The sequence below is a fragment of the Acanthochromis polyacanthus genome, chromosome 2, assembly GCF_021347895.1.
Source record: "Acanthochromis polyacanthus isolate Apoly-LR-REF ecotype Palm Island chromosome 2, KAUST_Apoly_ChrSc, whole genome shotgun sequence".
Lineage (NCBI taxonomy): Eukaryota > Metazoa > Chordata > Actinopteri > Pomacentridae > Acanthochromis > Acanthochromis polyacanthus.
This window is the reverse complement of record NC_067114.1, coordinates 33,349,000-33,372,868: the sequence shown is the minus strand read 5'-3', so window position 1 is coordinate 33,372,868 and position 23,869 is coordinate 33,349,000. Positions and strand designations below refer to the sequence as shown.

General features: G+C 39.3%; 1 protein-coding gene across 5 annotated transcripts in view; it reads right to left on the bottom strand.

Moving 5' to 3' along the window:
- The window catches only part of tpcn2 (two pore segment channel 2), a 38,007-nt gene that overhangs the window by 7,950 nt on the left and 6,188 nt on the right, over positions 1–23,869 (bottom strand). For 2 of the 5 annotated variants that reach the window (XM_022204345.2, XM_051942004.1), the window contains exons 2-22: positions 20,447–20,502; positions 19,403–19,479; positions 16,757–16,934; positions 16,458–16,574; positions 15,880–15,986; positions 13,334–13,406; positions 10,897–10,996; positions 10,729–10,794; positions 10,569–10,633; positions 9,125–9,216; positions 8,837–8,918; positions 7,882–7,971; positions 7,662–7,781; positions 7,520–7,579; positions 6,898–7,026; positions 5,732–5,781; positions 3,189–3,288; positions 999–1,070; positions 703–776; positions 237–342; positions 40–122 (exon numbers count right to left, since the gene is read on the bottom strand). In XM_022204345.2, coding sequence (XP_022060037.1) covers positions 40–122; positions 237–342; positions 703–776; positions 999–1,070; positions 3,189–3,288; positions 5,732–5,781; positions 6,898–7,026; positions 7,520–7,579; positions 7,662–7,781; positions 7,882–7,971; positions 8,837–8,918; positions 9,125–9,216; positions 10,569–10,633; positions 10,729–10,794; positions 10,897–10,996; positions 13,334–13,406; positions 15,880–15,986; positions 16,458–16,574; positions 16,757–16,934; positions 19,403–19,479; positions 20,447–20,502 — 1,897 coding nt within the window. Of the gene's footprint in view, positions 1–39; positions 123–236; positions 343–702; positions 777–998; positions 1,071–3,188; positions 3,289–5,731; positions 5,782–6,897; positions 7,027–7,519; positions 7,580–7,661; positions 7,782–7,881; positions 7,972–8,836; positions 8,919–9,124; positions 9,217–10,568; positions 10,634–10,728; positions 10,795–10,896; positions 10,997–13,333; positions 13,407–15,879; positions 15,987–16,457; positions 16,575–16,756; positions 16,935–19,335; positions 19,378–19,402; positions 19,480–20,446; positions 20,503–20,904; positions 23,867–23,869 lie in introns of those variants that run through there. The other 3 variants (XM_051941991.1, XM_051941996.1, XM_051942015.1) reach the window with 3 other exon arrangements.

The following is a 23,869-nucleotide window of genomic DNA, read 5'->3' as shown; positions in this document are numbered from 1 at the left end:
AACAGCTGCTGTGCATGTATAAAATATCATCTTTCTTACTCTGTGGTGTATCTGCTGTATGCATCCACGAAGGCCTGCCAGTTGTTGACTATCATGACATCATAGAGCAAAATAATGGCTGCCTGAACAAAAAAATGGGGGAATTAAATTCTTTTTTACTCTTCTGAATTTTCTTCTAAGTGTAACACTGCAGCTCCAGCAATATAAATACAGATCTGATGTTTTTTGCTACTCACAGCGAAGTCGTCAAAGTTATTTGGCCAGTAGCCCAGCTGTTCATAGGTGCCACATTCCATGCTAAAGTTAGTGGTGATGTTTTCCATGGAGGTATTGGAGAGCACACTGGGAAAAACACACAAACATATATTAACCCACACACCGTCAGGAATGACTCACTAAACCAGCATAATCTCCATTTCCAACACGTCAAGTCAGTAATGCCACTTCACTGACACAGGTATTTAATTACCTACAGCTTAACAATTTACATTTAATTCTGATTCTCCATATGGGAGCAGAAGGTTTCCAAAGTTTCAAAGTCAGTAGGATATTGCTATTATTGTAACTTCTCTCTCTTGAGAATGAGGCTCAGTGTCTCAATGAGACTACCTGTATAAACAAAGGCTAAATAAAAACAAAATTATGGGAAAGGGTTTTGTGCCATTAGATGTCTTGTTTGGCTCCCTATAGAATACTTCATACCTCATCCCTGCAGGAGGTTTAATGGCACCTTCGAAAAGCCAGATCCCAAACACAGCAAACACATAGTACACCACCTGCACAGAGAGCATGATGAAGATATTAATATGCAAACTACTTTGTAAATGTAAATGTAATTATTTGAAAACCTTTGTTTTCAAGGTTTCATAGATTCTAGAAATATGTGGTTTTAGGACCCAGAGAGATTGGACAATGGTCTTCATCCATTAGGACTTTTTTAATCACATATCTGACAAAGGGAAACTGCAGATCAGCTGAAATATGGCAATATCACTCACCACGAGTATCCCTGCAAATGCTCTAAGGTTTTTCACCAGATCCAACAGTGTACTTGCAACCAAAGCCATGAGCTGTCGAACAAGATGCACATAGATAAGGTAAAAAAAAAAAAAGGATGTAAACATTCAAAAATGTATGTGTCATGAGGATGCAGTGTCTGTCAATGAAGCTTTGTGTCGTAAGAGAAGACATAACACGGTGTTTTACTGGGGGTCCTTGTTTCACTCTTGCTATTGCTTTGAGATATATCAAATTGTTTTCTGTTTTTTTTTTTTTTTACAATTTAATAATGTGCAAAAATGCACAGTGTAAATAGTAATAGCGGTTGCATCGATTATTATGTTCACTTGGTTACTGTCATATTGTCAGAACACAGACAATATGACATTAACCAAATATACATGTCTATTACTTAACTACAGGCTGTTGTACATATCTGCTTGTTCAAAATGTATTCTTACACATTTGTCATTATAGAGCCATTTTATTTCACATTATGTCTTTATGTCACCTCTCATGACCGTGATATTGACTTTACATTATCAACTTTCATCCAATCAGTACAGTTAGTTTATGGTGAAGCAACAACACCACCAGTTATTCTGAATCTACCAACAACACCACAATTGCTACAATGACAGAATCTTTGGGAAAATTGGCATTCTAAAACATAATCACACTTTTGAAGTGTTTTGTTTTAGTATGCAACAAGGTGACCTAAATACATAGTGGGCAGTGGGAATTGATGGGGCTCTGAAACAAAGCCACAACATAATCAATTGTTCGTTGTATCATTTCCAACAGACAAGTCCCGATAGGTCTGCATCGGTCGATATGTAGTTGGATTGCAATCATATGATCATCAGCAGGCAGCTGACATCATGTTCACTTGTAATCATGGTTGCAGTGACGTCGTATCGCTATCTCGCAATGACACAGAAATCTTGAACAAATCCATGGATTGAAACTATAAGCTGTATCACTCCCAAAATCTAATCAGTTGGTCCTTGTGTCATTTCTGACCTTCCCTGAAAATTCCATCCAAATCCGATCATCTGTTTTTGAGTAATGTTGCGAACAGACAAACAGACGAACCAACGATGATTGTCACACAATGAGTAATAATAAGTTGTGGTTTTCACCAATTATTGTTTTATTTAGTTGCAGTGTGTGAAAAATGTATTCATGTGACTATTTATTTATTATTTATTTTTTTAATGTTGACTTGTGTGAGACTTCTTGTATCTGACCATAACTTTTAAAAACTGCTTAAACTTTTACAATGTTGTACAGTCATGCAAGACTAGCTCCACTGTCCATTACTGTCACGGCCCCTTCCTCTCCTGTGCTCCGTCTCACCTGATTACGAGCGGCTGCGCTCCTCCGCAGCCGCTCGTAATCAGTCATCAGCGGCTCATAAAGCCAGACTCTCCCCACCGCTCTGCGCTGGGTCATTGCCTGCGGTTCCCTGTCAGAGTCACGCCCGTCTGTTTGAGCTCTGTCTCCCCACCGGCCCTGGACTTCATCGTCAGCTCTGTCTCCCCTCTCGTCCTGGAAACCCTCGTCTGCTCCGTCTCCCTTCTCGTCCTGGAAACCCTCATCTGCTCCGTCTCCCCTCTCGTCCTGGAAACCCTCGTCTGCTCCATCTCCCCTCCCGCTCTGGACTCCCCCCGTCTGCTTTGGTTCTCCCTACCCCGCTGTTCCTGCCACAACCCCGCCACCGGCTCTCATCAGCTCCATCCTTGGCTCCCGACCCCCTGGACAAACATGAGTCATCCCTCCCCGTTTAGTTTAGTTAAGCCCATACCACGGCCGTCTGGTCCGTCACCCTTAGTTCAGTTAAATCCCCGTTCTGTTTGTTCCTGTGCCTCCTGTGTGGAGAGTTTTATGTTGAGTTTCTTAAGTAAATCCTTGTTAATTTATCCGCCTGCCTGAGTGCCTGCTTTTTTTTGGGTTCAAACACCACGCCTGTAACAATTACTATCACTGAATTACTGCTGATGCTGAAAAAAGAAGCGTGAATGAGCCGATTATGAGGTTTTACCTACATTTATGAGTGTGTGTTTATATGATTGTAACTCGCGTTGATTTAAGGATTCTAATTCATCAATTTCTTACAAAGGATGCATTTGCTTGGAGGGCTGAATTCAAATGAGCTGAACATCCTCCTCCAGCTGCCTGCTGATTACCTTGATATCTGGGATGATGCGCAGGAAACGGAACACAATCAGCATGTTGACCAAACGAATCATCTCCCACAGAGATATCACACTATGAGAGGAGGGGTCCCTGCAATCAAACACACACATGCACACAACACAACACACACACGTTAGTAAATTTAGTCAAACAGTAAACTGACAGTACATCTGACCTAATTAATCATGGAAACATCTGGAATAGATTTGACGGAAAGATGTGTCATTGCTGCCTGTTCTTAATGCTCACATAGCAATGGGAAAATAGAACAGCTCCTTTTCCTGCCCCTGGAAAAGTCTGCAGTTGCTCACTGTGATTGAATTTAGTGATCTATGCTGTTCTTTTAGCTGATTCTCTATTTCTAGGTTGTGTCTCCTGTTCTGTGTATATCGTTTTTCTGTCCCTCTGTCTTGACTAGAATGGTGTTTCATTAAGCCAGATTTGCAAGTGAACTAGGTGTATTTATAAGTCACACTTATTTTCAGAAAGTCAACTTTCTAAATCAGACCAGATTCTTGTCGCTCTACAGTTGGCTTTAAGAAACAGCTCAATCCTAATTGTCTTTGCTAATTCAATACAGGTTTTTAACAAAAAGACACAATTTTCTGGGTTGCATTTATAAAGCATTCCCAAGGGCTTCCTTCGTAAAAGGTGAATTATTAGTTAGATCATGCTCTGTAAAGCTTACATTTGAATTGTTAAACTTTGGACGGTTGTGATACATTCCTGTGACCCTGAAATAGGAGTCAATAAGACATTAGGACCAGGGCCTCCTTTAGAGGGGACTTTGAGATCCCACACAGAAAAACATGCTCCTTATGCAAAAGCCAGTAAGCTCTAGAACAGTCTTCCACTCTCCATAAGGGAGAGTCCCATGTTACCAACCTTCAAAATTCATCTTAAACAGTGGCTGAAAGTGAACCAGTCTTGTGACCATTGACCTTTAACTTCTGTGTACTTTTTGTAATGTGCTTTTGTTATGACCTTTTATCATTTTATTGCGCCCTATAGAGCTCCGGGAGATGACGTCACACAATCCCGGCATGCAACAGTCGAAATCAAAACACCGCCATATTGGCAGGAAGGCGCACTGTTTAAACTACTGCCAGCTAACTCCTAAACGTTCTTCAGCGTCGACATCAGAGAGTTCCACCATATGGTGGACAGTTGTTGCGCCCCGGGATGCCAGAACAGCCGAGGACGAGCAAAGGGGAGAGCATTTTATCGGATTCCCAAAGATCCTGAAAGACGACAGAGGTGGATCACTGCCATAAAACGCGCAAGAAGCGAGCAGAAGAAAACGGAGCGGTGGGAACCCACAGGCAACGGATTCCGCTTATGTAGCGACCACTTTGTATCAGGTACAGAATCCGTTTCCTAAGCTTTATATCTGATCGCGTAATTTCTCTTACCCCTCAAGGCTTTTATACGGTGTTCCGCTTCAGTTGCGCTTCAGTGTCCCGCCCGCGGTACACTTTGAGATCTGCATAAGCAATTTGCTAAATGTCTGAAACGCGATTATACAAACACTATACGCCGATGGAAAGCTTAGATTCTCATGAATCCGCCGGTGTAAACCACTTTCAGATGCGATTACCACAGGGGGTAATATAAACACATTTGTCCAACAAACAACGAATATCCATCCATCTGTTCTACGTACACAGCGCGACTCACATTTCCGGGTTTATTATTACACACAGATGAAAATATTCCACAAAAAACGGCCATAATCCGACCTTGGACATCCAGACGAAACAAGCCTGTAAAATATTTTTTTCCAAAACATGTCTTGAAGTCGGCATATTATCCACGAATAGGTCGTTTTCGAGGAAATGCACCTCGCGATGCGTCCAATATTCCCTGTATTTCTCGTCATATTTTTATTTACAAATAGAATATTAGCGATTTTTTTGTACTGAAAATGGCTGGAATTGACTGCAGCTTAAAGGGTTAAGAGATTCACCGGAGTAGGATGAAGGAAAATGTATCAGGTAATTGTAGATGTCAGGGTATCGCAGGTCCGGTAAGAGGTCCGCTCCGACCGTCTCAAGATTCTTAAATAAGATACCGGGGGCATGATATGGATCGGATAATGTTTAGTTTGTCCAGTTTGTTTGTATATTTTATAATATCGTCTGATTTAAAATGAAAAGTAAAATCAGACGGCGTAAATTTTCTACCAGCGCCATTCATTTTGAAGCGGAGTTTCCTGCCAACTTGGCGGCGTAAACAAACGGAGTCACGTGACGTCCGGAGCTCTATTGTCCTATGTTTCACTATTTTTTTTTTTTTTTAATGCCTAGGGACTGCAGATGTAAATTAGCACTTTTGCTAAAATCTGGCAAATTTACATCTATTGCTTGTCTAAATAGATGATCATTAATATGCACTGTCCCTATCAAATGAATAAACAAACATTTTCAGTGTGTGATTCTAATAGATACTTTAATCCCGAGGGAAATTTAATTTTAATAAGAGCAAACAGGAGTTGAACATACAATCACTGTAAAGAAGGAAAATGAAAACTCACCACTGTGAATTAGGAAGCCTGTAGGTGATGAATATAGTGATCTGTAGAGCCTGATGGGAAAAACATGCATTAAGACAGACTGATTTCTGACAAACTCTCTGTATTCAGCAACTCTTTTGTTAACAACCACGGTTTCATCCCAATACGTTCATTTTAAGCCACACAGTCTCCAGTCACAGTTCACCTTTATGTTTTAAGGAAACAGTGAGGCCCCCTGTATATAAAACCACAATGTGTTGTTTTTCTTGGACTATTTTTGCACACAAATTCAAATATGCTCATCAGTGAGCTTCAGCGGTGTTGGGATGTGGAACAAAGTCAGGTTAGCTGTTTTCTCCTATTTAAAATTCAATTATATTTATCCTTTGCTACCCAAAACTGAGCAGTTTCTGTCCATAGCTTCACATTTGACCAAAATAAGAAAATAGATACCACATGTTTTCTTATTTTAGTATTAACTATCAAATGAGCAATTCCTTAACCCTCTGAACCCAAAAACCTGTGGAAGGTTTGAAACTGGAAAAGAATAGTCCGAGGACTAACAAGTGTGTAAACAAAATTTAAAAAGGGAAATAATACAATTTTTATAGTATGTACAGTTGCATTTTTTCCCCACTATAGGTAACACCTATAGGCAATGTTATACATGTTGGTTCCAGTTTTCTTTTTCTTTTTGGTTTTCACATTTTTGCAAAACAAATAATCAAAGACATTCTACATTTGATGTATTTTCTTTGAGTTTTGTAATTTTGGCATTATAAATTGGTAATACTGTACAAAATCAAATTTTGGATTTGTCTCTATTTCTAGCAATGTTTGTGCTTTTTCCATACAGTAGCAACACTTTATATTGCACAGAGCCTACAGTGAGGAAGTACATGTTTGTGAGTACAGAGAGTTGAATACCAAGTGACAATGTCACACCTAAAAAATGAATGTCAGTATTTTTTAATTACTGCAGATGAATCCGACCACAGTCAAGACACATTATGTTATACTATGGGACACTATAAAAATGACAAGAAACCATTAAAGATATTGTGGGTAACTAGACTCAGGAGCGGTATAACATAGCTGAATAGAAAATCTTTGTAGTATAATTTTTTTCCACATAAGAATAAACAGCAGCTGTGAAATCCTAAATAAGAAAATAACTGTGTCGTTACCAGTAACAGGATGGTGAGGAAGCCATCAAAGATGTTGTTTCTGTAAGACAGGTATCCTAGCCAGCCGAAGGCAAAGATCTTCACGCACATTTCAAACAAGTAGTAGAGGATGAAGCACAGGTTGATGATCTGACAGTGGGACAGTGAGAAGGTGAAATCACCTTAGTCCTTTAGTAGCTCATGTTCACAGCTTCAAAAAGGCTGCAATGGTGATTTCCCATCACAAAAAGTTTTGATGAAACAAATCACCTCAGGACATTTTGCTATTAACAAGACAAATTTTGATAACGCAAATTATAAATCCATAATATTTAAAAATAACACAAATGCAATCGAATTTCAGAAGATCAACACTGACTAGGAGGAAAGCTGTGGATTTTAAATGTAAAGGTACTGAGGAAAGATCAGTTCTTTGGATTTTTATGGTTGTGTGGTGTTTGAAAGATTAAATCAGGAATATCAGAATTTACAATTCATAGTAAACGTTATGTAAGGAATTGACCTCAGAAGACATTCAACTCTTGAATGAATTTCCCTTGGGATTAACAAAGTATCTATCTATCTATCTATCTATCTATCTATCTATCTATCATATAAGTATTTATGACTGAATTCAACTCACCTCCAAGACGTAGTTGTCTCTTTCTGCTGTGGACTTTTCGGAATTCAACACCAAGACAGTCTGCATTAAACACAAACACTGTGTTACAGTAAGCTAACCAGCTTGGTCAGTGCATGTGTGTGACTGTGTGTGTGCAACTTACACAAATGCACACAACATTGGCCAGGGCCACTGCGTTGCCAAGTACAGTGAGATAGTAGTGACTGAAGATCACCTGGAGTCTCTGCAGGGCATGAGACCTGTACTGAGGCAAAGGAGGGTGCTGGAAGAAACACAGAGTCAGAGACATACAACAGATGACAAAGAGAAGTGGAATTCCAAAGGAATCTTTAAGACGATGGAGCCTGTGTTCACAGTTGTACCTCCTTGATGCAATCTTTATCCAGTTCGTCAAAAATTTCCCTGAACTGCTCTCGATCCATGTAGCTGACTTCTGTGTACTGCCGTGCTACCTGATATATTGGAAGAGCAAACGTGACAACTGCAGAAAATGAGTGAAGAGAAAAGGAAGAGAAGCTGATGGAGCATCAATCAATTCTTTCTCATTTTGTATTCTTATTTTAAATTGAAGCACATTCACGTCAGACCAATGCTCTGCATAAGATGCATAGCAGGTCACTTTGGGGGAGAAGACAATTTGGATTACATAACCTGGAAGTATCAAATTATGATCCTTCATCTACAGAAAGCAGGAAAATGTTGCATGAATCTGTTAGATTTTTTTCTAAATATGATTTTTGTGGCTGCACGGTGACTTGTTGGTTAGCACTGTCGCCTTGCAACTGTGCCACAGATTTTCCAGGATTTTTCTACATGGAGTTTGCATGTTCTCCCTGTGCATGCGTGGGTTTTCTCCAGGTTCTCCGGCTTCCACTCACAGTCCAAAAACATGCTGAGGTTAACTGGTAACTCTAAATTGCGGGAAGGTGTGAATGTGAGTGTGACTGTATGTGTAGCCCTGTGATAGACTGGTGACCTGTCCAGGGTGTCCCCTGCCTTCACCTTAACTCAGCTGGGATACACTCGAGCGCCCCTTCCTCCCTCCTTTTTCTTGTGCTTTCACAACAGTATCCTCAGCAAGTGTGTCATTCAGTGGTGATGTGACATCATCACATGACACTGTATATTTGCCTGAAATTGCATTGTAACATGGCCTCCACCTACAGGCGACCAAATGCTATTCTAGCGACCAGAAAACACCCTCAGGATGGCTCCCGTTCATTCAGTCTGCTTTAAACCTGACACTTGAATTCCTTGGGGATGTTGGTATGGGAATGAGCGTCTGTGTGCAGAAAGTGATGTTGTGTCATCTCTAACCGTAGTGATGGCCGCTCGATAGTAGCTTTTCATCTTGACTCTGGACATCACTTTCAGCACAGCATCAACATGCACACGCTCCCTGACAGAGAAAGCACAACACAAGTGTCTACGTGTTGACATATATTGTTCCAATGAACAATCTTATTTGACAAGGAAGAACATTTATGAATTGTGAGGATATTCTGGCAGATTCTCAGATTCACATAGAACTTCAAAGCGGAGAAAACAATACAAATCAATGTAATGTCCTCTGAAGTGATGGAAACAACTGTGTGTGAGTCTTACTCAGCAGCCTGTTGGGCTCCCTGACAACTGAGGACTTGGAAAGCTGCTCGGATGCCCAGTCGTCTCCTGTTGATGGATGTTTGAACCGACATCTAGACAAATAGGTGAACAAAAGATTACACAGATTATTTTAGGTCCTTAATGTGCAAATCTGCAGAATTTGTGTTATTTGCTTTGTCTTTGGTGCTTAGGGTTCATTTGTTAGGTTATCCCAAGGGAAACAAGGGTAACAGCAAACACATATAATTCACTGAAAGCATTAGTACAGGTAAGTATGTGTGTATTTAGCTTGCTAAAGATCTGCATATAATATATTTGTATTTCTCTGTACTGCACTATAAGCAGGTGATTCTCCACATATTTGATAAAACACTGGCATATGTTGCTTTATGTGAACACTGTGGTGCCTCTGATGCTTTGACATCCGTTTATAAACTTTGTGTGTTAAAATCCAGTTAGACTTCTCTCATAGCCCAAAAGATGGCAATGCAGACTCACCAATAACACTGCGGGGAAAGTACAAATGACCATACTGGAGTTTTCAATGATACTAAGTTGTTTAAGTTACAAGAACAAGTTTAGAAGCAGTCATGGGGAATGCCATCTTCCTCTAAGGCAGCTTGTGGCTTTGCAAGAACTTTGTCAAGTCTGGGAAAGTAACCCTGATGATTCCATTGGGGATACAATCGTCTTGTGCCTAAATGATACAAATTTTTAATTCATGTGTCTATCAAATTTTTGGTTTGTAAATTACAGCAAGTCAAGCAGCAAAATCCTTAATGATACAAATTTATTACAAAAAGACTGCCTGACAAACTAAAGCTGTGGAGAGAGAGAGTAGACACTAAGAAGATTTGTATTAGTTGCATTCTGAAAAATGTAGGATCCAGCTGTTTGAACTTCACCCATAACTGGAAGAGTTGGGATGGCCAAACCTCTGCAGCTTTGACTGCAACTATTGTTTTTCTTGTTATTTCCTATAACCATTCACCCTTACAGAGATGCAGTGTGAATTCACTGGAGGACACCCTTTAAATGCATGACAGTGCAGAGGGGCAACATCTGATAGCAAGCCAATTTTTCTTTTTATACTCAGATTAAGAACAAAACCTCACATTATTACCCAGTGTTGAGTGATGCGGTGGTCCATGAATGAAGGCATCTCTGCTGCCCTGGCTGCCTTTTCTCATTCTGATACACAAGTTCTAGTTCTACTGACCTGCCTTTTCTTTAGCTGAAAATCACATATTAACAGCAGTCATGATTTACTTAGTAAAACTAAAACCCCTCCCAAGTCAAAGACTTCTGCATGTTAATGCTGTCCGACACACATAATAAAAGCATCATTCAACCATAGTGCTCCTGGGCTATGGAGCTGGAACTGCTGTCAGTGCTGCTTGGTTAAATATAGGCAGCAGCATGTGAAAGGGTACGGGTCACTCACCAGTAAATATCCCCTGAACTGGTTGTAGATGATGGCTGTCAGTAAGTTCATCAGGCAGTAGGTTCCTCACAGGAAGCAAAAAACAAAAATACCTCTAAAACATTTTTATTGAAATGTACTTAGAATCCTCTCTATGACTTCAAATCTAACTGCTGCTTACCGATGACACTGAAGGTGATAAAGAAAATGGAGTAGCCTCTGTTTAGGGAGTAGGCAGGAATCATCACTGTAGTAGGACAGGGGACAATAAAAAGGTGATCAGACAGTCCCTGGGCAGTAACATTTAACAGTATGAGCATGGCTGGTTCATTTGACACTTATTGTCTACCGTCTGGGTTGTTGGCAGTGGTGAGCAGCACCAGCAGAGACATGAGAGAATCAGGCATGGTTCGAAAATGTAACTCCCACTCTCCATTTTTCTTTGGATCCTGAACAGAGAAAGAGAGTGGTGAACAAAGACAAGGCCAGGCAGAGAAGAACTACATCTCCTACTGTGATCCCTACACAGGTTTATAAGGGCTGAAATGAGAAAAATGTCAAACATGAGGCTCCAGCTCCAGGTTTTTCTACTCCTTATGGTTTGTAAATGGTTTAAAGTTTCTGTACTATCAACGGGATCAAGTAAAGAATTTCACCATCCAAGAATTTGTGTGAGTTTGTCGTTAGTTTTTTTTTTCATTTCACAGTAATAAAAATAGGATCTGTTTGAAAAAGCAGAACATGTTTCTGAGATTGTACTGGATTCCGCAGTACATATCGCAGCACTTCAAATTACAATTCAAACCCTTTGTAATTTTTTATTGTAAAAACTTTTTTAAAAAGTTAAGCAAATGTTCATTTGTAAGCATCTAAAAAGCTTACAGCTCCTTTGAAATTATCTTGTGCATCAGTGTATGGGCTATGCATCATCACAACCATTTTCTCCATAATTAGTGATATCGTTACAGCACTCTTCTAAACTTTTAAGCTATATTGTATATGTTGTCTAGAATACTGGTGCAGAAATTTGACTCTTCGTCCTTCAAAGGTTGCTGTAGTGGGGTGTTTATTGGTATTCTGGCATACAGTCGGCTTACCAACACAAAGCTTCTGTGAAGGTAAGCCGACCCAGTCCACATTTTCTAGGGATGGTCAAAGAGTCGGGAGGTAAATACAAGGGTGAACAGTGGTTAATTTGCTAATCAGTAACAGAAGGTAAGACAACAAGGAACAAAATGTAATTGAATCAAGAGGTCTGGGTAGAAAACAAAAGGTGTGACAACAAAAGGTAAGAGAGGGGTCTGACAGACAGTAACAAATAACAAAAGATAAAAGAATTGTGCATAACTGTGGGAAATGGAATGAATGAGTGACACATGACAGTAGAAAGCATCTGTAGCAAAAGGTGTGCTATTTTCTTCATCAATACATTACAAACAGTTCAATCTGTGGGAAGTATTATAGCTTGTTGTACAATTTTTGCTGATGAAAAATGTCTGGAAAAAGCTAAAATAAAAATGACATTAGCTTGCACCTACTCTCCGACTTCCCTTCGACTGTGGCTCTCAGCACCAAGCTTACTGGTTCCTACTTAAGACATACAGTACACAACAGATACGAGCACACCCCTGTGCAATATCAGTTAAATGTCAAATGATTCAAAATTCAACTATTAATTATTGCATTACTTCTAAGTCAACAAATACAGTATTTCCTCTCATGGATAAAAAAAACAACAACAAATACTTAAAAAAACCAATACTGAGAATACCAAGAAGAAACTCTATGCAACAGAAGAGAATACACCTACGATTACCGGCACGTTAGAAACCTTGTAATCATTGAAACAATGTCACCCTAACTGCATGAATATGGTGAGAAAATGTTCTCAGTTTGAACCTATGGGCTATGTTCATCTGCATTCTGGCTCCACATGGAGAAGAATTGACAGACGATTTTAAAATTGATTTAAAATGAGACTTTAAAAAGAGAGAGAATGATTCAGGCACATCAATGAGCGATTAAAATTATTAGAAACACAGTAGTACGTATCAGAAGATATACGATGAGCCGTAGTACCATTAACCACAGTCACAGTGGTTGTCCTAAAATGACACAACAGACATTGGAGTATTCGCACAATTTAGCTCTGACAAAGACGTGGAAGTGCTTCAGACTAGGCCCATGGGTTATCGATGTACGTTTTTGTGACAGCTCAGAAAATGGGAAGGACATTGCATAACATAACCTGCTATGGATAGCATTAATGAAAAAAAAAGTGCTTTGGTGCACAATTACAAGGTTAAATATTGCTAAATAACATTAAAAGCAACTTGATGGATATTAGGAACATTCTTTGGTCAGATGATGGTCGAGATAAATTTCTTTGGCTTTGAGCACAGGGGTGGCACAAAACTACAAAAGGTGTTTCATTTTAAAGCGAAAGGTGAAGCAACAGCATCCCTTTAGCAAAGAGCACCTTAAAAAGTATCTCTGAAGAATGATAGAACACCTCTCCAGAAATAAGGTCTCCCCCATGCTGAGGAGGATTGCATCTGCCATCCAAAATAAAGGACATATGAAGCATTGAGAAGATTAAAAAGAACAGAATCCCAGTAATAAAATATGTACTAACTTCTGTTGTGTTCCTACTGTGGGCCCTGAATGTTTAATATATTAAATCTAAACTGGGCACACACATACAGTATACACATCCACACAAGTCAGCAGTTAAGTAGGAAATACAGTGTATTTAACAAGGTGTGGCCATAAACACCTACACTCACCTCAGTCTTAGCAAACAGCAGCATGCCAATCATGGTAAAGAGGCAGAGGTGAAGTGCCAGCAGCAGGATTACACTGCAAAGACATGAGAATCCACAAACATGTTTAGGCTGAAGGTGAAAAGGCCCAAAGATATGAAGGGTAACTGGTGACTCTAAATTGCCTCTAGATGTAATCAACTGCTGACTTGCCCAGTGTACGCAGATGTCAAATGGAACTGCCTCTCACCCGATCAAAAGGATAAGCAGGTATAACTGATGTGAAGACTATTCTCATTGCTTACCAAGATAAAAACATGAGAGCCATTTGATTAACTATACTTTAACAAACTCTGCTATATGATATATTTTTAAGATGGTCATCTGTGTTCATTATTACAGTGTTGATTTGGCTTGGATGTGGAACAGAGTTTAAAGGATGTTTAAAGTATGGTTATTTTGATTATTCTTACTGAACTATTGCTTGGGAGCATTAGTTGCTTTGTTTCTTTAGCCTTTGTTGGAGTTACCCTTTAACAACACATTTTCTAATATAACCAGGAGAGTTTCATATTCATCTGAATCTTGAAAGTGATTAAACTTGTCTTTAGATACTTCAGATAAATGCAGTGATTTTTTCACATCTTAGCTACCGAATCACAAATTTATCCCGAAGTCAAGTTTCCATATAAAGACTCACTGTCTAGCATCATAATCATCACGGTCATATCGCCTAGAGAACACACTTATCAAGAATCAGTTCTGTTTAGCAATTGTGCTGTATTTTTGCAATTCTGCTTGAAATTTCACCTTCTTTAGTCCACTTTTGTAAACTCATTATCAGTATTTCCAGAAAATAATGTCAGTTGCCATAGCAATGGTATTGTCCTATTTTGATGTTCCAAAACAGAACAGGCCAACTTTCAACCATCAAACCTCTGGAATATTCACGTAAATAATGAAATTTAATTTGAGAAATTTTGGTTGTGCCGCTACTCCTGGTGCCAATTTACTGTTTAGTCCCTCTAAACTGATGGTGTTGAATGTCAATTTGATAAACGAGCACTATCACGTATAAATAACAATCTTCAGGACCAGACAACCCCCAAACCTTACTTCTTACAGTTATGTTGTAAATTGCAAAACTATTTTATAATTTGGACATACTATTATCCACTTACACAGGCAGGGAGGGTACCTTTCAGTAATATTAGTACAGTCAGAGCATATCATCAGTATGATCAGAATTTGAGGAAGCAGTGACCTGCTGACAGTGAAAGTGCTCTGGAAACATTAGTTAGGTTTTTTATAGTGTTCAAATTAAATTGAAGATTTCTCTGCCAAGGATCCTTTTTTTATAATCTTGTGTTGACAAATATGTCAGGCAGAAAAATTCTGCAACCCAGTGGGTCTGACGTGATTATCACTGTAACATTTGTCCAAAGCATATTCACATGCTTTAGTGGAAAAAAGAAAGTTACAAATGTTTATTTAATTTTTTAAAAAGCAAATTTTTCCAGAACAATTTATGTAGTTGTGCGGTGTGTGTGTGTGTGTGTGTGTGTGTGTGTGTGTGTGCGTGTGCGCGTGTGTGTGTGTGTGTGTGTGAGTGTGTGTAAATTCTAAACTTAAACCCCGACTGTGAGTTTCCGTTCATATACAGATAAAGATTGCAGTTCTGAGTTAACCTCTGACTTTTGACCCCAGCTGTCCCTTTCCACAAAATGATGGCTAATGTAAATAATTGCTTTTAAACCTAGTAATTTGTAATTCTCTGAAATTTACTTTAGTGTCAAAATAACTAATACAACGGCTTAGTTTAAATATAAAATTCTTAACAATGAAAACTTTGCCCATGTGTGATCATTATCTAAACTACTACTTCACAAACAGTAAAATTAAAATATCCACACAGCTGTGACAGACCTCAGTACCAAAAGATTTAACTGCAACTGATCAACTGGGACTCTATGTAACCTGTGAGAGGAAAAGTACACAATGTAGCTCACATTTGATCCTATCCTCCATGTTGGGGATATTTTATAAATATAAGTTGACAAAGTTACTTCTGTCATTCCAAGCATGTAAATCTGAACAACTTCCTCTCTTTGGAAACACTCATATGGATTCAGCTGCTGTCTAACGCTGCCAGTATTTCACTAAACTTAGAGGAAAGACTCACACAAACAGCTGGAAGCAACAAAATAAACTTAAACTCATGTTAATGTTTTGTCAAAATCAGGATTACTTTCATCACTGACAAGTCTCATTAATCTGATCATCTGTCTTCATCACAGTAAAGTTGTATTTTGCTCCAGGTCATATTTTTGGACCAATATTGATGCTGAAATATGAAAAGTAAATGCCTTACCCAAATCGCTTCCCAAAACCTCAAGCACATCAATTGTGTCTGCATGTTCATTAAAGCTTGTAGTTCAGACTTTTGCCATGTTGAAAGTGATAAAAGTGATAAAGAAATGTTACTGCATCTGACCTAGACAGTTTGCCCTCATGACTGTTGAAAAGTGAGCAGGGTGCTCATTCAGACATGAATGAAATGATTCAGATACCTGGCAATCTCTGGTAGAGTCCTCTTGATGCACTTTAGTGTCTTTTTCATCAGAGAAGAGTTCTGTAGAAGGAAAAATGGTCGGAGGAGCCTCCGCACTCTAAGTCTCTGATTAGTTAAGAAAAGAGAAGATCACCATTTGAATGTATAATGCTGTTTGGCTCATACACACTTATGAATTCACAAGGTCTGTCTCAGAGTGCCGTCCAGGGCAAGCTTAAAGTTACAATATGCAATATACAAATGACAAACTTAGCTAGGTTGAGGTAATTATACTTTAGCATAACTGTGAATTTTTTTAAACTTAAGTGTTTGCGTAGTTAGCCTTGGAATCATCATGAGATTTATGACCACCAGTACCAGTGTAACATTTGATATTAAATTCAGTGTTCAATATTGACTCTGAGGCAATTGTCTATCACTTAACAGTCACCAATGAAAGTTTCAAAGATCTAGCTGTCATGAGATGATTTTTCCCAGGAGGTGACCTGATTCTGTCTGCTGGTCTGCTGACACGACCAGTTGGTCATAGTTACTGCAAACTTTCCAGACTGATGTTTTGAGGAGCATGAGCCTCACCTCATCACAGTCCATGCTGACAGACAACACCCAGTCGATGATAGAGACTGAAATGACTACAGTGTAACCAATCAGCCATTTGTTCTTCCTTAATTCCTCCCAGCCAATCAAATAGCTCTGAGGAAAAAACAGAAGAAGTAGTGGTGCCAACGGACAAACAAGCAGTTAACTAAAACTAACAAAGAGCCGAAAGACTATTTGAAAACAACATATGAGGTGAGTTCTATGTTGTATCAAATGTTAACCCGACAGTTGTCCATGTCCTGAAAGAAAATATTTTCCACTCTGTCTGTGTTTACCTTGACAGCAAGATCAAGGCAGAAGATAATGAGGCAGACCATCTCAATGCTCTCTGTAAAGCCGCAAGGAGGCTCAATAGATGGAGAGCGAATCCGGGGGTCTGAGGAAACAGATAGGGAGGATGGACGCTCCACAAATGCCAGCAACAAGACCACTGCAATGGTCAGGCCCAGGCCCCTAGTACAGGGAAAGAAAGGGATAAACGGATATAGGCGTGGTTGCAAAATTCCCTAGACAAAAGAAAATTGTAAAAACTTTAGCATGTATTTGTTCATTCAACTTTATGCTTCGATGAAGGTTACCAGATGGTGCTGTAAAAAGTTACATCTTGTTTTAAAAAGTGTTGATAATAAATGGATCACTCAAGTCTGTTGTAAACTGAAGCTGTATGCTTTTTTTTACTGGCGTATTTCCAAAAGTACAAACTTTCAATCATAATGGGATGGCTAACACAATGAAAAAGAGTGTCAGAGTGATGACTCTCAAGTTGGAAATTGAAGGCGTGATGCTCATCGTTTAATTAAATTCAAATCAGTTTTATTTATATTAAATCATCGTGATGTGTGATAAAAGAGGAACAGCAAGAATGAAAGGAAAAGGTGTACAAAATGGTAGAAGGGATGGTGAATATGTCGGTAGAAGGATGCTGAGTTTTGAACTGCAAGGCAGGAGGCCTAGGTTTATGGCTGTAGTAAAAGAGGGCTGTAGTAAAAGAGGACATACGGTTAGTTGGTGTGAGAGAAAAGGATGCAGAGGAAAGGGTTAGATGGAAGCAGATGATTTGCTGTGGTGACCCATGAAGGGAAAAGCCGAAAGGAAAAGAAATAGAAGAAGAAGATTCAGTAATCCTAGCAATGATTGTATGTGGGTGTGGCTGGTGAAATTGGACCCAATTGCACAATGATTTTGGTCATTGGGTAGATTGGTAGCTATTACTTTTCCCACATAGGACAAGGGGGAGTTGGACAGCATTTGTCATTCAATAGATTAAATCATTACTTAAAAACTGGATTTTGTGTTTCCTTGGGTTACCTTTGCAAAAACAGATGTTTGTAGAGGGGCAATATTTAATCACAGCACCGTATATATGCACTTACTGCAGTAGAATAACAAATTTTTATGAATATAATTATAAGTTTGCTACATTATTATCAATAAGTGTAAGAGACATTTAAAATGCACCACTTTCTTAATACTACACAGTAAAATAGCATGTTTTCCTTGCAAAACTGGAAAAGACGAAGTAATGGGAACTTTGTATTGTGCTAGTGTGAATAGTTGTGGTTGTGGGTGAGAGTGAAACACACACATTGTGGTAACGTGGCAATGGTCAGAAATCCAGCTGAGTGGGATTAGGAGAACAGTCCCGCTCAGGGGTCTATTATAATGCACAAACTACAGGTTATAATAAGGAAGTAAGCACTTTCAAGTAGGACTGGTTAACCACAGCATCTTTCAGTACATTTAACACAAGATATTCATTGCGATTGATGTGTTGCAGAAACACGGCTTCTACTTTTCCTAAATGGCATACTTTTGTCTTATCTTAGCTGTCGTGTCTCATGCACTTGCTTGTGACTATTCACTGTCACAAGCAGGTGAGTAAAGTGACTTCCTAATTTTTTTTCACTGCACCAACATTAGGCTCAACATAAAATACTAACATTTGAACGCACAAGCACATTCTTGCTCCTCAGATGAGAGGTTGGAGTACATAGGTAGACTACATCTTGCATACATGGTGTAATCTGAAGTAGATTAGTGACTGCAAAGTAGTGGTAGGTGAGAGTGTAGCCAAACAGCAAAGGATGGTGGTGTGTAGGATGACTCTGGTGATGACGAAGATGAAGAAGGCAAGGGCAGGGCTGAGGACGAAATGGTAGAAGCTGAAAAAGGAAGATGTGTCGCATGGTTTTCAGGGAGGAGCTGAGACTCTGGGTGGTTAGGAGGTGCTTCCAGATGACTGGACAACTACAGCTAATATAATCAGGGAGTAGGAGAGTACTTGGTGTGTCAATTCCTCAAATGTAACCCAGCAGTGTGTGTATGTATATATATATATATATTAAATACCAAAAAATTACCGATTTTAAATACACAAAAAACATATAATTTACATCAAGCAGCTTGTGGACTTAAATAAATTAAGGAGTTCTTTGACGAAAGATTGTCTTCTTACTGTTGAAACAGCTTTGGAACTAAATAATCACTGAGGTTTTAAGAAGTTACATGCTCTCTTTACATTCTGCACTGTTATACTCAAATATACTCATTGTTGTCAATGCATGTCAATCTCTACAGCTCTATTAAATATCATCAGATACTAAAGGTTTCCCTAATACAATTTTTATTTAAATAAGAGAATTTCTGTCAAGTTCCCAGTGATTTCCTGCTTTGAAGTGCATGATAAATACAGTGACACTAACAACATTCACATTAACTATTTACACAACAGGACAACGCTGAAACCGAAACAACTCTCTGATTTGTTTGTGCTTTTCCTGCATTTCCTTCACTCAGTCATGTCAAAGTGTACTCTGTCCCAGTGTACATGTCGCTAAAACTTATTAATACTTACATGGATTCAGGTATTTTTAGCTTTACATCCAAACAGATTGAGCAACCGTCTAAAGCTGTGAGCTTACCATTGGCATATCCTGGAGTAGTACCATCGATATAGGCGGAGTGAGCGGGCATCTACTCGGTGGTAGATGGAACGGTACTGTAAGCAAGCAAGCAGAATATATTAATACAGTTTTAGGTGCTTGAATATAAAAGCAGAGAAAAAACAAAAGAAGGGAAGACAACAATATAACATGTACAAGCAAAAAAAGCCAAGGAAAACACAGTAAAATGTGCACTGATTTTGCTTCTCTGAGACATCGCAGGATATTAAAGACTGATACAGCAATCATTAATTTCTCTGCCTGCCAAGACTAAATCATTGTAACTAATGAACAAGACACTTAACTTTAATGACGAGAATGACAAAGACATAGTATGAACTGTGGCTCAGTTGGGTGAGTGCCAAGTACTAAATGGATGCATCTATGTTTCAGCGTCGAAGAGCAACACCAGCAAAAGCGTGGGCAATGTCACTTTTCAGTTGTGACCATGAAGTAGCCAGAAGTCTTTGCTCTTCATGTAGGTGCACATGTATCTGACCTTGGATTGCTTTGTATGGCAAAAGCAAAATCCTGAAATAAATCCTAAATGTGACACTGAGACAGCAGACAGGAAAGCTAGTGGAATTCAATATCGTGTGATCCCTTTTAAAACACCTCGCTGTAGATTTGTGGCCCAGTTGTTGTCTAGACATAGATGATTTGCTGAGGGAGGCAAAATAATAAAATGCTGTTATAGTGATGAAAGTCTTACCACAAATCCCTTGAGTAAAGAGCCTGACTTCAGAAGAACGCCAAAATAAACCACAGCTATTACAAATATTTTCATATACAACAATAATAAGATAATGGAGTTTTTTTTTCTAAAATGTCCTATAGTATGTAAACCTATGGAAGACTATTAATATGAGGGACATTAATATGAGGGACATTAATAAAAAGTCTCAGAGTTCAAGTCCTCCCCAAATGACTGCTGTTTGATAATACTGTTATATGGTAATTCTCAACTGCTTACTAAATATTTACCAAAAGGAAATTAAAGTCACGGAGTCTCATTGCACATACCTGTATGGCATCCTCTATGAACACAACAGCTTGCTGAATGTAGAGGTCCTCCTCATCTATGGACAGTGGAACAAGAGAGAGTAGCAGGAACATCAGAATTCTGTTTCAGATGAAGAAATATCAAAGATAATGCAGCCTCAACAGGGCACAAGCTTGTGTCCTCTGTGTGCCAGTCCGAAGCCCAGATAAATGCAGAGATGGAAAGAGTATTTTGAAGGGTTCATAAATGAGGAAAAACGAGAGAGAACAAAGAGTAGAAAAGGTGACCATTATGGACCAGGAAGTAGCAAAGATTTGCAAGGGTGATGTGAGGAGGGCACTGAAGAGGATGAAGAGTAGAAAGGTAGTTGGTCCTGATGATACACTTGTGGAGGTACACTTGTGGAGGTATGGAAGTGTCGTGGCAGTAGGGTTTCTGATTGGGTTGTTCAACAAGCTCTTAGAGAGTGAGAAGATACCTGAGGAATGGAGGAGAAGTGTACTGGTTCTGATTTTGAAGAACAAGGGAGATGTGTAGAGTTGTGGCAACTCTAGAGGAATAAAGTTGATGAGCCATACAATGAAGTTATGGGAAAGAGTAGTGGAAGATAGATTAAAGACAGAATTGAGGATTTGTGAGCATCTGTATGGTTTCATGCCAAGAAAGAGTACTACAGATGCAGTACTTGCTTTGAAGATGTTGATAGAGAAGTACAGAGAAAGTCAGAGGGAGCTGCATCGTGTCTTTGCAGATCTAGAGAAAGCATATGACAGGGTGCCAAGAGAAGAACTGTCGTATTGCACAAGGAAGTCTGGTGTGGCAGAGAAGCATGTTAGAGTGGTACAGGACATATATGAGGGCTGTAAGACAGTGGTGAGGTGTGCTGTAGGTGTGACAGAAGAGTTCAAGGTGCAGGTGGGACGGGACTGCATCAAGGTTCAACTGTGAGGACCTTCTTGTTTGCTATGGTGATGGACAGGCTGACAGATGAAGTTTGGCAGGAAGCTCTGTGGGCTATGGTGTTTGCAGATGGCATTGTGATTTGTAGTGAGAGCAGAGAGCAGGTCGAGGAAAATCTAGAGAAGTGGAGGTATGCCCTGGAAAGGAGAGGAATGAAGGTTACCTGCAGCAAGACAGAATACACGTTTGAATGAGAGGGACCCAAGTGGAAGGGTTATGTTACAGGGTGTAGTGATAAAGAAGGTGGAGGATTTTAGGTACTTAGGGTCAACAGTCCAGAGCAATAGACAGTCCCTCCAGGAATTCGCGATGTTGCGATCGCGCGAATTCATGCAAAATCAACCAATCTCCGCGAATTTTGCGCAGTCTTGCAATTTTGTCCAATCACCGCAACTTTCCTGCAATTGTGAGTTCCGCCAATCATAGCAGCTCCCAGTGCAAACGTAATGCATGTAAGTCACCGAATTCACTTCCTTGTTTATGGTTTAAAGATGCAGACATGTGCGACACTAGTGTCTCTCATTTACCAACAAAAAAATACTGCTGAAGACCGTGATAAACAATTAATTCACTGATGTTCTTCACCAAAGCAGAGCTAAACTGTTTTACAACCATGCAATATTGTGGTGGAATACCAAAAAAAAGGAAAAAAGTCATCGATTGATACACACATTTTTTTTTACACACGAAACATATTAGAACGGCTGAAATTGAGCGGACAACAGACCAGACAAATCACCATGATGGAAACTGTTGCATCCAGATCCGTTAGAGCACTGAAATAATGAGGTAATTTAGATAAATTACTCCACCAAAGAACACGGCAGAGTTATGTGACTATCAGCATGTGTGAATCCTTCCTCTGTTACCAACATCACTCAAAAATGGACTCAGGGATTTGAATGAAATTTTCAGGGTCGGTCAGAATGACACAAGGACCAAACGATTAGACTTCGGCAGTGATATGGCTTAAAGTTTGGATTCACGGATTTGTTAAGGATTCATAGTGACACTATATCTGATAGCGGCACGGTAACCATGGCAACAAGTGAACGCTACCTCAGCGGTTTGATGACGATCACATGATTGTGATTCTACAACAAATCTACCACTGTGGATGTATCGGAAATGATACAAGGAAGAACTGATTAAATTGTGGGGGTGTTTCTGAGTCCCATCAATTCCCGTCGCCCGCTACATATTTAGGTCACGTCATATTTAACCAGTATCTGGCTGCTGCTAATGTCACACCATGGTGTGCCAGCTTTTGTGGAAATGGGTTGGAACTTTAAATAATTAATTTCAGAATAAATATTGTCAATTACAGTGTTGAAACATGTTCTATAAGCTGGAAAAAAATGCAGCTTTTTAGCAATTGTCAGTGTCTCCCGCAATTTCATCACAATAAATAAGCTTAAAACATCTCAACTTTTATCACAATTTTTTAGAAAAGTTCTGCAAATTTAGGCATTTTCAACCGCAACAATCACGAAAAACGCCCGCGAAATCCTGGAGGGACTGAATAGAGAGTATGGAAAAGAGGTGAAGAAGTGTGTCCAAGCAGGTCTGAATGGGTGGAGAAAAGTGTCAGGTATGATGTGTGATGAAAGAGTGTCAGCAAGAATGAAAGGAAAGGTGTAGAAAACGGTAGTGAGACCAGTGATGTCTGGTTTAGAGACAGTGGCATTGAGGAAAAGACAGAAGGCAGAGCTGGAGGTAGCAGAGACTAAAATGTTTAGGCTGTCTTTGGGAGTGACCAAGACAGAAAAGATCAGAAATGACTACATCAGAGGGACAGCGCATGTTAGATATTTTAGAGATAAAGCCAGAGGCCAGACTGAGATGGTTTCGACATGCTCAGAGGAGGGTTAGTGAATATATCAGTAGAAGGATGCTGAGTTTTGAACTAGAGGAAGACCAAAGAGGAGGTTTATGGGTGCAGTGAAAGAGGACATGACGTTAGTTGGTGTGAGAGAAGAGGATCCAGAGGACAGGGTTTTGGATGGAAGCAGACAATTCACTGTGGTGAGCCATGAAGGGAAAAGCTGAAAGGAAAAAAGAAGATTCAGTAAGCCTAACAACCATATGTGGATGTGGCTGGTGAAATTGAATCCAACTGCCCAATAATTTTGGTCATTTGGTAGATTGGTAGCTATTACTTTTTCAAATAAGACAAGGGGTGTGTGAATAGCACCTTCAGTAAGTTAAATCATCACTTAAAAACAGAATTTTTTGTTTCCTTCGGTTATCTTTTCTTATATCAAATCTGTAGGGAGCAACACTTAATCACAGCACTGTATGTATGCAATTACTGCACTAAAATAACAAATTCACATTAATATAATTTTAAGTTTGCTGCATTATTTTAAACAGGTATCAGATTGATACCTCACTGGGGAAATTTCAAATGAACCACTTTCTTAATACACTGTAACATAGCATGCAGGTAAGTTAAGGGACTTCCTGATTTTTGTAGTTGCACC